The sequence below is a fragment of the Neofelis nebulosa genome, chromosome 9 (genome assembly GCF_028018385.1).
Source record: "Neofelis nebulosa isolate mNeoNeb1 chromosome 9, mNeoNeb1.pri, whole genome shotgun sequence".
Taxonomy (NCBI): Eukaryota; Metazoa; Chordata; class Mammalia; order Carnivora; family Felidae; genus Neofelis; species Neofelis nebulosa.
The window spans coordinates 113597244-113612201 of NC_080790.1; the positions used below are offsets into that span (position 1 = coordinate 113597244).

The 14958-nt window shown below is 53.4% G+C and overlaps 1 protein-coding gene across 1 annotated transcript in view; it reads left to right on the forward strand.

Annotated features, from left to right (window-relative positions):
• Window positions 1–14958, forward strand: part of RSPO4 (R-spondin 4) — a 36102-nt gene that overhangs the window by 17561 nt on the left and 3583 nt on the right. Inside the window, exons 2-4 of the mRNA XM_058685158.1 lie at window positions 11819–12007; window positions 12475–12615; window positions 14425–14610. Of these exons, the coding sequence (XP_058541141.1) occupies window positions 11819–12007; window positions 12475–12615; window positions 14425–14610 (516 nt within the window). The remainder of the gene's footprint in view (window positions 1–11818; window positions 12008–12474; window positions 12616–14424; window positions 14611–14958) is intronic.

Consider the following 14958-nt stretch of genomic DNA (forward strand, 5'->3'; position numbering starts at 1 on the left):
GCATGGATGGTGGGGTCTGACCTCTGGGGAGATGTGGGTCCCAGGGAAGCCACCTGGAACATAGGACTGTCTCTGCCTGGTCCCGGTCTCAGCCGGCTGCTCCCACCTCCAGGGCTGCTTGCTGAGTGATGCAGGATCCAATAACAATCCTTTTTTTTTTTTTTTTTTTTGCAAGTGATTGTAAAATGACGATTTTTCTGAAGGTCACTAGCGCTGCTTTGGGCTGCTCGGCTCCCACAGGGCTCCCCCAAGAACACAAGTGTGGCCGCCCTTAGCGAGTGGGTAATGGAGGGCAGAATACATCTGCAGGGTCCAGGGAGGGTCGTTAAGGGATAGGGAAGCAGAGATTTGGTTCGATGAGAGTTGGGAGGCCGGGCACGAGCAGACCGCTCTGGACTGTGTCCACCCCCACTCCCCCCTACCTGGCAGGAGGGCCAGGCAGGGCTGGCACAGGGTGAGGAGTTCATGCTTCACCCCTGAGCACTGGAATCCTTTTGATGTGCGTTTCACCTGCCGGCACACACCCCTCATTGTCCCAGCAGCGCGCGCACGCACACACACACACACACACACACACACACACACAGGCGCTCCACACATACAACCCCAGTCCCTCCCCTTCCTGCCTGGCTGAGCTTGGTAGGGACTGTCCCCAACTCACGCCACTTGGGAAAGCCCTCCGATGAGTGGTAAGAGGAGCTGGGTTGCCCCTTCCAAATATTACCCCCACCCCTCAGCCACCATCAAGGCCACTGGAGCAAGGTAGCACTGTCTGGGGACTCTGTTGAGCTCTGCTGCTTACACTGGTTGGCCTAAGAGCCTCAGTGTCCTCACCTGTATAACGAGGGGTGAGAACAGCACCAACCCCCTTGGTTCTTAAGATGAGGTCAAGGACCAGCACCATCCACGTCCCTGGGGAGCTTTGTAGGAAAGCAGAATCTCAGACCCCACCCAGACCTTTGGCATCAAAATCTACACTTGAACCCAAGATCCTTGGGCACTTTTGTTGCAGCATCAGTGTTTGGGAAGCCCTGGCTGACCTCGCAGTGTGGATTTTGAAGAGCATCTGAGTTCATACAAATACAGCACCTAGCACACCACCACAGTCTTTAAACCAACCCCCCTATATTGAGAGGTGGTGATGCCCTCTGCTTTTTTTTTTTTTTTAATTTTTTTTCAACGTTTTTTATTTATTTTTGGGACAGAGAGAGACAGAGCATGAACGGGGGAGGGGCAGAGAGAGAGGGAGACACAGAATCGGAAGCAAGCTCCAGGCTCCGAGCCATCAGCCCAGAGCCTGACGCGGGGCTCGAACTCACGGACCGCGAGATCGTGACCTGGCTGAAGTCGGACGCTTAACCGACTGCGCCACCCAGGCGCCCCAGATGCCCTCTGCTTTTGACAAGCAGCCCCGGATGATTCTATGTGGATTTAAATCTGAGGATCACCAGGGGCTGGGAAAGAACAGATGTGGGTGTGAATCCTGGCTCCCTTACCATCCTCCGTCCTGTCTTCCCCCGCCCATGTAAGCCAACGTCGGTAAAGGATTCCTTCTGGATTTTGACCTGGGGGGAGGGGAGCAGAGCACTTCCCTACCTCCCAAAGCCCTGGTGGGGACAGCAAGAGAAACCCCCAGAGAGAATTTGGAAGGGACGGGGAGACAGGCATTTGCTCCCTGGTTGACCGCACACGTGCTAACCTGTTCTGTGTCACAGGGGTGAGCATGGCAAAGGGGGGAAATGAATGAGACATGCAGAAGGGGCAGACTCAGTCCCTGGACAGCCTGCACTTGTGTGGCCAGGGCCAACTTCCTGCCTCAGTCAAGGTCAAATGGACGTGGAAGGCGGCAGTGGCTTTAGCACAACACTGGAAACTTAGCAAAGACCATAGTAGGGGGACGTGTTATTCATTGTGGAGGATTAAAGCGGGGGTGGCATACCCTGGCACCTGGGAGGAGGTGTGGCCTTAAGATGAAGCCTTCGGGTTCTGCAGTCGCCCTGCTTGGGTCTGGCTGTCTGCTCCACCTCTTACTAAGTGACCTCGGACAAGCAGCAGTGGTGCTCTGAACCTCAGTTTCCTTGTCTCTGAAGTGGGTATGATGATCGCACTTAAATGCCTTTTGCAACATCCCCACATGGAACGGTGAGCAGCTACGAAAAAGAATAAGGCGGAGAGGTGCAACATTGGCCAGGATAGCTTGGATGAGCAGAAGCAAGGTGCTGACTTGTCTGTGGGCGGCGCTGGGGTTTATCCCCGCCCTCCTGGGGCTCACCCTTCAGTGGAGGAAAAGAGACACCATCAGCTTCCTTTACAATACATGAGACTGGTCCTCCCACCCAGACTGCAGGCTCCCTGAGAACAGGTGCGAGGCAAGGGCGGTTTGAAGAACACTCCAAACTAGGCGCCAGCCCTCAAGGGAGCACCTTGGGTGCCTCCCAGGCATCTTGCATAAATCAAGCAACAAAATAGCGCTCATCCGTCTGCCCTGAGTTGTGCTGAGCACTTTGCGTGGATGAGCTCACGTCACGCCGACAAGTGCCTGGGAGCTGGTTGCCGCCGTTGTCCCCATTTTGCAGGAGACTGAGGTTCAGAGTAGTGAAGCCACTTGCCCAAGATCACCCAGCCAGGAAGCGGTGGTTGTCAGGCTCCAAAGCCAAGCGCACCTCAACATTCTGCTGAGTGTGTGGCCCTCTAGGTCCCCCCTGGGTACTGAGAAGAGGCCAGTGGGCTGGAGACCTTTAGCCCTGCACCCCGTGGGAGACTACAAGCTGGGAGTCATCTCCAGGGTCCATCCCTTGCCGGGATGGTGCAATCTGCCCTCCAGGCAGGGATGTGCCGCGGGGCTCCTCTGAGCCAGCTTCCAGCAGCGGCGACTGCCTCCCATATGTGGTGGCCGGAGTGGACAGGCGGGAGCCCACATGTTGTTTATTTCCTTTGGTCATCGGTGACATGTGTCCCCCACTTGCCAGGCAGGGATCAGAGGACGCACTGCCCAGCGCTGTCTGCATGGGGCCCCCCTACAATGGTCTGGATCCTCCCCTGGGACAGAGCAGGACTGACCCAGGGTGGGGACTGGCCCTCCTCAGGTTACACTGCCTCGGGGCAGGGGGTGGCATTCTCTTTCCACCCCCATCCTTCTCACCCCCAGGGAGAGCTTCAGGACAGCTGTGTTAAATCCTCTGTCGACCATGACACATGATGTTCTCACGCAAGACAGTTCCCCGGGCACACCCCAGTTAGGAAGAAACTCTACCCCCAAAAATGTTGACATCAAAATAAAACGTTCTGCACTGATTGCCCAAGCAAGTCCCGAATCACAAACAGCCACGAACGCATTGTAGGCGGTGATAGTAATATTCCTGAGTCACTCATCGGTGTCAGGGTTTCTCAGGTCCTCACGACATTCACTGTAAGCTCAGCCAGTCTGATGCCTGTTTTGCAGGTGGGGAAACTGAAGCACAGAGAGGCTCAAGGACACCTGGGCAAGGATAAGGGGCAGAACTGGGATTTGAACCCACAGAGTCTGGCTCTTAACCCTACTCCAGTCTTCAAGCAGCGCCCGCATCCCCTGGGAACCTGTTAGCGATGCACGTTCTCAAGCCCTGCCCAGATCTGCTGCATCCACAACTCTGGGGGAGGCTCAGCCATCTGTGCTTTAATTTTTAAAATCTTTTAAAATGTTTTATTTATTTTTGAGAGAGAGAGAGAGAGAGAGAGATACAGAATCCGAAGCAGGCTCCAGGCTCTGAGCTGTCAGCACAGAGCCCAACGCAGGGCTTGAACCCACGAACCGCGAGATCATGACCTGAGCTGAAGTTAGACGCTTAACTGACTGAGCCACCCAGGCACCCCAGCCACCTGTCCTTTAATAAGTCCAAGGTGAATCTGATGCATGCCCAGGTTTGGGAACCCCTGCTCTACATTGCCTTCTAGCATCAGTGAGTGAAGTGGGTATAACATAAACAGAAGCTCAAGGATGATAACCCAGAGCAGCTGATCTTTGCCCTCAGTGGCAGGGATAAGTAAAGGAAATGATGGGGCAGAGTGGCGAGCCTGTGTCCCATCTAGGTAACTTCAACCGAGTATTGCCTTGAAGGAATGCAGGCACAGTGTTGGCAGATAGGCTGGCTTTTTCCAGAGAAGTCCAAATGCCCGCTTTTTATGTGAAATCTGATTTTTTAAATGTTAGCAATCTATTCAAATTAGGGTGGGGTTTTTTTGGGTTTTGTTTTGTTTTTTAAGTGTGGGGCTGGAGTTCTTTTTTTTTTTTTTTTTTTTTTTTTTTTTTTTAATTTTTTTTTTCAACGTTTTTTATTTATTTTTGGGACAGAGAGAGACAGAGCATGAACGGGGGAGGGGCAGAGAGAGAGGGAGACACAGAATCGGAAACAGGCTCCAGGCTCCGAGCCATCAGCCCAGAGCCTGACGCGGGGCTCGAACTCACGGACCGCGAGATCGTGACCTGGCTGAAGTCGGACGCTTAACCGACTGCGCCACCCAGGCGCCCCAGGGGCTGGAGTTCTTGACTTGGGTATTGAGGGTGTTTCAGACTCGCTGTGGGCTGCTGAGGACATAAGCCTGCCTGGGAGGGCACGTAACTTTCAGGGTCGTAGATGTCACCCTGTGCCTTTTGGCCCCTTCCAGGAAAGCTCTGCAGGCTGAAGGTGGGTGGGAGGCATGATATCGCAGAGGTGACCTTGACTCCACTTGAAATTACCAAGTAGAAAAAAATATGGAGATCACTTGCAAATGTTGAGCCATCGACTCCTCTTGCAACAGGGTCCCTGGGGGTGTTCTCAGGATGCGGTCACGCCGAGATTGGGAACCCTTGTTGGAAGACACAGGTCACTGCCTGATCCCCACAGAAAGGATAAAATTGCCCTTCACCCAAGACCAAAGCTGCCTCCTCATGTCTGCCCTGAGCTCCTCACCTTCCAGACCATCTCCCTGGACCCTGCTGTTCACCAACCCCTCTGGTCTCCGTCTGCCCACCTGTGAGAGGGAGGCGGGTCCAAATGTGGACTGACATCCCACCCTGGGCCCGTGACAGTGAGGGAACAGGAAAGGAACTTACACTTATAAAGAAGCACCTACTACGTGCCAGGCGCTTGCTGGTTTGTTTGCACAGACCTCCTAGCAAGGCCCATGAGGGTAGGAATTGCCACCACAGATTTTCAGATGGAGAAACTGAGGCCCACAGATGATGGAGCTTCTGTGCCCAAGGTCACTCCATGAGTGGTGAAGCCAGGATTGGAACCTGGGCACCTGCACCGTAACACACATCCTTAGCTTTTTGAGGACACAAAACTGGTCATGGCTTCAATATAACAACAATAGCTGCCGTTTATGGGGGGCAGGGGCTGCTATGTGCTGAGCTCAAAGCCAAGTGGTTTTCATGGACCACCTCCCTCAATCACAAGAACCCTGCAAGATAAGCATCATCACCTCCATTTACATGAGAATAACTGAGCTCGGAGTTAAAGCGCTTTGCCCCCAGTCACACAGCTGTCCCCCAAAGCTCATAACCATTGAGCCCCTAGCACTGGACCTGACAGAGTCACATTGGTTGGATGCACGGATGAATGAATGAATGGATCACCCAAGTCTGGGCTCACGCATGCGCTCAGAGTTGTTACTAGCCCGCGTCTCTCGGTAAACTGCCAAGCCCGATGTCATCCATTCTGCTGTCATTTTCTCGGGGAAAGACGAAGGGACTCACATGTCATTTGAAACCCCTCCAACTGCTGGAGGAAAACAGGGCCATGCATTTTGGGCCTGGTATTTTGACTGGGGGAGGATGGCTGTGATCATGGGAGACAGTTGATACAGGAACTCACTGGGGTATCATCCTTTCTGAGGACCCCCCCCCCAAAAAAAAAACCCAGGGGGTGTTGCAAGTTGAGCTCAAATGCTTTCATTTAGAAATGTGCATCTGAGCTGGGAGAGGCCAGTGATGAAGTCCAGGATCCCGCTGAGGTGTGGAAGAATCCAGGGGCTTTCAAAGTGTGCTCCCTAGAACCCGAGGGCCCGTGGGGAGCCATGGCAGTCAGGCTGGGTGGCCCTCGGTCCAGGCCCCTTGGCCTTGCTGAAGCAGAGCAGCTCCGCCGTGGTCTGTTGAGCCCCACATACCTGGTGAGCTGCATGGTTCTGATTGTGAGTTGACAGGAGGAGAGCTAGCTCAAGTGAAAAGCTTTGGAGCTTGGAGCTTGGAGCTATGGGCTGAGCCCAGCCTTGAGGGAGCCTTGAGGGGTCTCCATCTTCCCAAATCCCAACAGAGCGGAAAAGAAAACGCATGCACATGCACACATACACACACCTGTTAACCACCACCACCACCACCACCCCCAAAAAATCTCAAGCCTAGCTCTTGTCGAGACACGTGCCTATGTCCGAACCAACCACTGTAGTCAAGGGCACCCAGTGTGGTGATTGCCTAAGTCTGGATTAAGCGCGTCTGGGTGGAGAGACTCTATGTGAACCTCAAAGTCAGAGAGTGTGGAGGAATGGGGTCTCTATTAACAAAGAGAGGGGCCACAGATGCTAGTGCCCACCAAAACTTCTCACACTTGGGCACTGCCTTGCCCTCCTGCAAATGTCCTCAGGTCAAGAGGCCAACCCAGACCATTTTCTGGTGGCCCAACGTCAAAATTCTCAAGAGAGGTGGTCTAATGGGCCCAGCTAGGAAGAGCCGTCAGTCCCTAGTTCAGTCCGTCCACCACTGGCCAGGGGACAGGGTCATGCAATCCAAGCTTGGTTGCCAGGTCTGCTTCTCAGGGAAAGGCAACTGTGAGCAGGAAAGACACATCCAGAACGCCTATCACATTTATTTTGGACTTACTGTAATGCACATTCCCGGGCTCAGACCAAGCCTCCCTGGGGATTCTTACAGTCAAGTTTAAGAACTGTCGAGTTCGGGTCTTTCTAAAGCAGCATGGTACAAATTCTAGTTGTCATCACTTATGATTCATAGCATTATCTTGTCTCTACAGCCATGACCTTGGGGAGGGGAGAAATAGCATTGCTCTTTCCGACACGTTCTAGAGATGTGATGAAAAGCCACAGACCATCAGCATTTAAAGTCATTACAACATAGAGGCACTAGAGGGCATCCTAGCCAACCACCAGGACCAAGGATGCAGGAGGAGGCAGAACCACCTGGGGTTGAAACATGCTAGTGACATCTGTCCCCTATGTGTGCACCCATGTGCACACACACACACACACACACACACCCTCCGAAGTCGGGTTCTTTTGTCTTCGGCATGTCAAGATATCACTCTACAAATAGTGCTGTAGCTGTAATTGGGGCTTATTTGCTGCTTGGCTGCCTGACCTTGGGGAAGGCTCCACCCCTTCTGGATCCCCAGTGAAACTGCAGGGGTCAGGCGAATGATCCCGAAGCTCTTCCCAGAGACTGGAAGAAGTTTTACTTTGCCCATCTGCCACTTCTGTGGGCTTCAGCCCTCCCACCAGGCTGTGAGGTCCCATAAAGGCAGGGGGCATGTGTGGCTCATCCCCGTGGCCCCGGGCTCTGCCTGACAGAGTGGATCCCTGAACAAAATGCTCCAAGAGGGCAGCGGGGGCTGACTGCCGTGGGTCCCTGCCTCCACTGATTCTGCAGGACCCTGAGAGTGTCTTTCGCCTCTTTGAGCCTGTTTCCTCCCCTGCATTGTGGACAAGGACCCCCAAGTTGGGGTGTGAGTATGTCCACACGCTCAGTGTGCAGGAAATACGATTTTGTTTTTCTGTAACTGAACATAACTTCTAATTTGAACTCCTGTTCTGCCAAGCGGCAGAGATCGCCTCAAGCCGATTGAGGGTCCCTTTGCCCTTTGTTGGTGGGGCTGCATCTCAGGTCCAGCGGCATTTCATAGCATCAAAGCACTGGGGAGAGGTACCCTGGTCTCCACTGACGTCACTCTGTGACCACCTGCATGGTTGAAGACCCCACATCATCAGTCGTTATCATGCGGTCCTCATGGCTTAACCAAGAGGATTGACACTTTCCTCCCTCTCCCAAACGAGAATGTGAGGTAGACTGCCCTGGGCTAGTATGGCCTCGCCGTGGTCTCTCTGCCAGGTCCGTCTGCCGCCTGCACCTGCCCTGGCTCCTGCCTCCAAGTCTGCAGCCCCCGCAGGCCCACAAAGAAGGGGAGGAAAATAGAGCAGCTCTTCTTTGCAGGTCATTTGGCGTGTGGCACAGGACACTCCCACTGGAAGCCCATTGGTCAGAACTTAGATGTATCATCCCATACCACTGCAAAGGAGCCTGGGAAATGTAGTCTTTATTCTTGGAAGACATTAATTCGCTAAACAGGAGGGTTCCGTTATTGAGGAGGAGGGAGAATGAACATGGGGGGAGGGAGGACAACTTGCATAGCTCTCATGGCTGCAGGTCTCCACGGCTCTCAGAACTTCTGTCACCGTCCCCTGCCCAAGGCCTCAGCTTGAGGATGGGTCAGGGCTTGGGGAAGGAAGCTGGGAGGGGTGGGATTAGATGTCCTCTGCCCCCTTTTCCCTCCCCCAACCCACACACACAACAGAGGCTAAACATTTTTTAAAGTATATTTTTATTGTAAAGTAGCTCAACCCTACAGGCAAGAGTAAAAAACATAATGGACATTTGTACACCTGCCAGCCACTGGTAGCAAATGTTGCCATTTTCGTATTTGTTTCAGATTTTCAGAAATTACATATTACAGATTCAAGAGAAGTCTCCAGCCTTCTTCCTGAATCCCCTTTCCCACTTCTCACCTCACCTCGGAGGAGGAGCCACATTCTGAATTCAGAGTTTCATCGGTCCCCTGTGTCTTTTACTCTTAATACTAATTTAAGTATCGTAAATGACCCAGAGTATTGCTTTGCAGAGTTTGGAACTTGCTACGAATGGTCTCTTCCTGCGCGATTCATTATGTTCATTATGCCATTTGCTTTCTTTGCTCTCAGCATCGTCTCTGAAATGTATCCATAATGACAGCTACAACTCAGCCTCAGGCATTTATCATGGGTCCTGGATGTGGAATGTGGCGAGCGTATATGGCTGCGTGCCAGCTGTGTTTCTCTCTTCTTTTGATACACGGGTTTTTGCAACTGTTTGCTATTCAGTGATGCTGCAGTGAACATCTCTGTTCAGGTCTCTCTGGGCACAGACACCAGAGTCTCTCTGTGTCAGTGGTTCTGAGAGCATAGTCAGGGACCAGCAGCAACAGAGTAGCATCACCTGGAACCAGTTAGAAATACAAATTCTCAGCATCCCCTCGCCCCCCCCCCCCCCCAGATCTACTGAATCAGACACTCGGGGTGGAACCCAGCGCCGTGTGTTGTAACAAGCCCCCTCCAAGAGGCTGGTACAAGAATTTGAGAAGCTCTGCTCTAGGGTTTAGACCACAAGTCAAGCGGCTGTGTTCGGCAAAGGCACATCCTCAAATGTTCTAGATGCTGCTGGATTTTTCTCCAGCATTTACACTCTTATCAGAACGGAAAGTTTCCTTTCATCCTTGCCAGCCCTTTGTATTATCAGAATTTAACTTGTCTCCCGTTGGGCGGGAGGTGTGGGCTCTGTTCATTTTTTCAGCTGAAGTTCTGTCTCTGGCCCCGGGGGTTCCCTCTTACGACATCACACCTTCTCTCCGCCCTCAGGTTCCTGCGGGTCTACAGCTTTGGAAACACGCAAACCTTGACTCTGCTCTTCCCAGGGACATTCGTGAGGGTTCTCAGTTGTAAGCAACAGCCAGGGGACTTAGCAGCAGGATGTGGGGGGCTCCCAGAATCCAGGCAGCTGGAGATCAGGCTGGGAGAAATGCAGGATCCACACCACAGCGGGAAGGAGGGGAGGCAGAAAGGCCCCAGGCTGGTCTGGGCAGTCAGCTCGCTTCTACCTGGACCCTTATCCCCACATATCCTCCTTACTCTCTCTTTGTTCGACTTCCAGGACTCGGGGTCATGGGAATGAGTATCTGATTGGTCAATGCCCAGTCACTGCCAACTTGAAGAAGGGCTTGGCCTCCTTGGTTTTTGTTCCAGGGGGACACCGGGATTTGCCCTTCTCCAGGTTCTTTCACACAATGGGGAATTCCTCTAAAAGGCAGGACGGGGGGCCCCAACAGAAAGGGAGGGCAGAGCTGGAAAGTCAAGAACATCCTGTGCTGAGTGGCCATGGGCTCAGTGAGCCGAGATGTGTAACTGGTGTATTAAGCAGTCTGACCTTAAATGGGGTATAAACGTGGAACAGTTGAATGTGTCCCCAGGGCACCTGGGTGGTTCAGGCAGAAAAGCATCCAATTTCGGCTCAGGTCACGATCTCGCAGTTTGTGAGTTCGAGCCCCACGTCGGGCTCTGTGCTGACAGCTCGGAGCCTGGAGCCTGCTTCAGATTCTGTGTCTCCCTCTCTCGCTGCCCCTCCCCAGCTCACGCTCTGTCTCTCTCTCCAAAATGAATAAACATTAAAAAATATATATTTTTAATGTGTCCCCAATCACTTCGAAGAAGCTGCTTGATCCTTCGTGACACCGGGTCACTTTCTGACTCTCCTCGGCTCCTGCCTTCCATGGTTTCCCTTGCTGCCTCTCACCGGGACACTTGCCATCAACCAGCCTGCCTGGGTAAGGCAATGGCAAGAGCACCGAAGCCTGGGTACTTCTAAGGGGCCCTTGCCACCGAGAAGCCCCTCGTGCTTGCCATGAGGGATGTGCAGGCTCTTTCACTGCTGCCCACCCACTCAGCCCTGCCCTTCTCTCCCTTGGCCTCTTTTCTCTGCTCAGAGAGGCCTGGAAAGGGGCAGATCTGCAGGGCTGCAACACAAGTGAGTGTCCCCCCGGGGCATGAGAAGCTGGTCACCTCTTTTTGCAGACACCCTGTCTCTGTGAGGAGCACCCTGCCTCTCTCCTCAATTGGTTTTGGGGGTTGGGAACAGAAGGAAAGCCACAGCAATCCACGCCAACCCCCCCCCCCCAGGCTGACAATTCCAGTCTCCCATGAGCCCCTCTCTCTAAGTGGTCAGCTTAATCAGGTGATGGCCAGGACAGCAAGGACCACCCCCCCCCCCCCCCCACCATGAGCCTGGGAGAAAATCTCTTTCTAGAGGATTCTCCATCTCCTTCTTCCCAGCTTTGGGTCTGGTTGCTGATTCTGGGGCAACAAAAATTTTCTTTCCTCAACTTCCTATGCTTGATGATGTTGGGAGCCCTTGATGGTGGTGACAGGCAGAACGGAGTACTGTTCAGACCCACCACAGGGGGCCGAGGGTCTCCCCCACCCCCACATGCACGTGCACCCCACCCCCCACACGCTCAAAAATACACACCATTTCCCTGAAGGCTAAGTTTGTCTGTGAGTTATAGACAACTCCAGATGACAATGGTTTAACCAAAATAGACATTGATTTCTCTCTCTTGTAAGTCGGCACAGGCAGTCCAAGGCTGGCACAGCAGTTCTGCCTTCCTCAGGGACCCAGGCTCTTTTGCTTTTCTTTCTCTGCCGTCCTCAACACGTGGTTCCTACTTCATGGTCCAGAATGGCTGCTTGAGTTCCGGCCATCATGTTCACGTTCCAACAACAGGAAGGACGAGGGGGTGACACGGGGCCCGCCCGTGCTTGTTAAGGCAGCGTTTGAGAGGTTGCACGCGTTGCTCTCCCTTATACCCCAGTGGCCAGATTGGGGTCACGTGATCATACCTGGTCGTGGGGGAAATGTCGTTCGTCTGGGTGGCCGTGTGTTCAGTTAATACGCTCCGCGAGGCAGTCTGAGCTGCTCACCTACGTGGTTTGACTCTCTCTCCCTCCCCCTCCCCCTCACCTCCCACCCGGGCCTGGCTGGCAGCGGGCACTGGTCTGGGGGGCAACTGCACGGGCTGCGTCATCTGCTCCGAGGAGAACGGCTGTTCCACGTGCCAGCAGAGGTTGTTCCTGTTCATCCGCCGGGAAGGTATCCGCCAGTACGGCAAGTGTGTGCATGACTGTCCCTCTGGCTACTTCGGCGTCCGCGGCCAGGAGTTCAACAGGTGCAAAAGTACGTGGTTCCTCCCTTGTCCTGTGCTCGTGCTGGGCCCCTGAGGCCTCCGGCCCATATCCCCCCCCCCCCCCCCCCAACCACCCCGACACAGCCACAGGGCAAGTGGTTTGTGCCTGAGCCCAGACTCTGGGATTTCAGGCGGGGTTTCGGGCCGACTCCGAAGCCGCAAGCAAGTCAGTGTCCTGTCTGGTCTCAGCGCTAAGGGGGCAGGGAACCTTCGCCTCCACCCTATGCACTGTGTGGCCTTGGGCGTGTTAACTCGAGCCCTCTGGACCTAGCTGAAACGAGAAAAGGGGTCCTAAGTCCTGACTCTGCTTTGCATGGCGACCGGGGACAAACCATGGCCATCGTTGAGCTTTGATGGAAATGGGGCAGGAAGTCCGCACTCCCAGCCTAGATTTGCTATGGGACGGCATCAGACGAGTCGCTTGCCCTCACCGCGGGCGACCTTGGCTCTGTTGCAGAATGTGGGGCCACGTGTGAGAGCTGCTTCACCCAGGACTTCTGCATCCGGTGCAAGAGGCGGTTTTACCTGTACAAGGGGAAGTGTCTGCCCACCTGCCCGCTGGGCACCGCGGCCCAGCCCAGCACGCGGGAGTGCCAGGGTGAGTGGGGGCCTCCTCGCCCCGCCTGCGTCCCTGCAGGGCCCGGTGCGGTGCGGGGGGTCAGGAGAGCCGGAAGAACCTTAAGAGAATGTCGCGTGGTGAGTGGAGGCCCAACAGGTGACGTCAGACACACAGAGGGAGCCTCCAGTACCGTCACTGTGATTTGCCGTTATTACCGACAGCGGCTTGGCTGTCCTTGCCAGCGGCAGGCAGCAGAGTTCACGAGAAGAGTACTGCCGAGGAATAAGACAGACCCGGGTTCACATCCTTTTCACTTCTCCCCTTCACCCCTCCCTGAGCCTGGCTAACCTCCCCACCCCTACTTCAAGCTTCAGGTCAGGAGTCACCTCCTCCAGGAAGTCTTCCAGCTCCCCCCAGGCCCCTGGGGCCCATGCCTCCTCTGGGCTCCGGCACCTGCCTGTGCTTCCTCCCGTTACCGCAGGAGCACCCTGCCCTTCCCGCCTGACTTTTCTAGGCGGTGAACTCTGGGAGGCAGAGCCAGTCAGTCTGGTCACCACTGCCACTCAGCACCTAGCACAGCATGAGGCACACAGTAGGTGCTCAGTCCCTGCTGGTCAAATCAACACATCTAGCAAAAGGACCGTTGTTCTCAGGCCTGGAGACCTGGCTTCTGGGCCCGATCGGGTCTGAGACGCTTACAGTGTTCTGATGTTGAACCCCCTTCTCTGTTCCCTTAGCGGGCCCCTTACCTACTCAAGGCCTCAGTGGCCTCATCTGCAACATGGGGGTATCCCATAGCTGCCCAGTTCTTTGCCTACTTCTCAGGGGCTCTTAAAAGAATCAAATGTGAAAATATAATATATATATTTATATATATTTATGATGTATATATATTTATATATATTTATGATGTATATATTTATATTTATAAGTAAATATAAATATATACTTATAAATATATATTTATATTAATAAATATATATATTTATGTTAATAAATATATATATTTATATTAATAAATATATATTTATATACATTTATAATATATATTTATAATATTTCTATTCTATGTTTTTATATTTTATATATTTATATATTTATATTTATTATAGAAATATATAAATATATTATAAATATATAAATATAAAAAATATATATGTTCACATTTGATTCATATATATATGATATGATTTGATATATATGTATGTGTATATATATATATATATATATATATATATATGGGTTTTTTTAAAGTTGTTTCCTACTGAGAACGTTCATGTCCCATGACCTCATTTTTCCTCACAACAGCACTGCACGGCTTCCACCTTCCACAGCCCATCAAAGGCACATGATCAAGGTCAAAGCAGTGTCTCTGCCCTGAGGGCCTCCCAGCAGACCTTCTGGCCTCTTCGCTTGGCCCTCCTCCCAGCCTTCACCCTGCCCCTGCTCTAGCTGCCATCCCTCAGACACGGTCTGCCAGGCCCCCAGAGCTGTGCACGCCTACCCTCATGGTGCTTCCTTCCGGTTCCACTGGGTCACCTCCTCTCCCTTTAGCCCCTGTCATCTCCTGGGGGAAGTCTTCCCCTCTAAAGCCAGTGGTCACCCCCCACCCCCTTCCCCCCCGCATCTGGCCTGGGTATGCTTTAGTCTAGCACCCATCCCGGGCTTTCATAAATAGATATTTAAGTGTCTCCCCTCTGCTCCTTGTGAGAGCTTGCAAACCCCTTGCATGTGGAGACGGCGTTCGGGGAACAGGACCCCTCAGACCCTGCCCTTGGATCTGAAGGACACTCACTGCCAGCTGACCAGAACTGTCTATCTGTCTGTCTGTCTGTCTCCACCCAACAGAAGAATGTGAGCTGGGCCCCTGGGGCAGCTGGAGCCCCTGCATGCACAACGGGAAGACCTGTGGCTCAGCCTGGGGCCTGGAGACCCGGGTGCGGGAGGCCGGCCGGGCCGGGAAGGACGAGGCAGATACCTGCCAGGTGCTGTCCGAGTCACGGAAATGTCCCATCCAGAGGCCCTGCCCAGCAGGTGAGTACCAGGCCGGCATTCGGGGCTGCAGTGGGCAGGGCCCACGGGGGACTTTGAGCAGCTGGGGACATCACCTGCCCAAATAGTGCCTGTAAAGCTGCCCGAAAGTCCAAGAGTAGCCATTCCTTCCCATGGGCTAAGCATCGCCCGCCCCGGTGTCCTTCCTGGCTGGGGTCAGTCCCAGCTATTAAAGCCACTGACTTAAAGAGAAGAGAGGCCGCGGAGGGTGGTAGGTACGTCGTGAACAGTGAGTAGCAATAATGCACAGGGGGCCAGCATTAACTGTGCATCTGCTATTGCCGTGGGCAGTGTGCTAATTCTCCACCTTCGGGTCATTTAATCTGCACC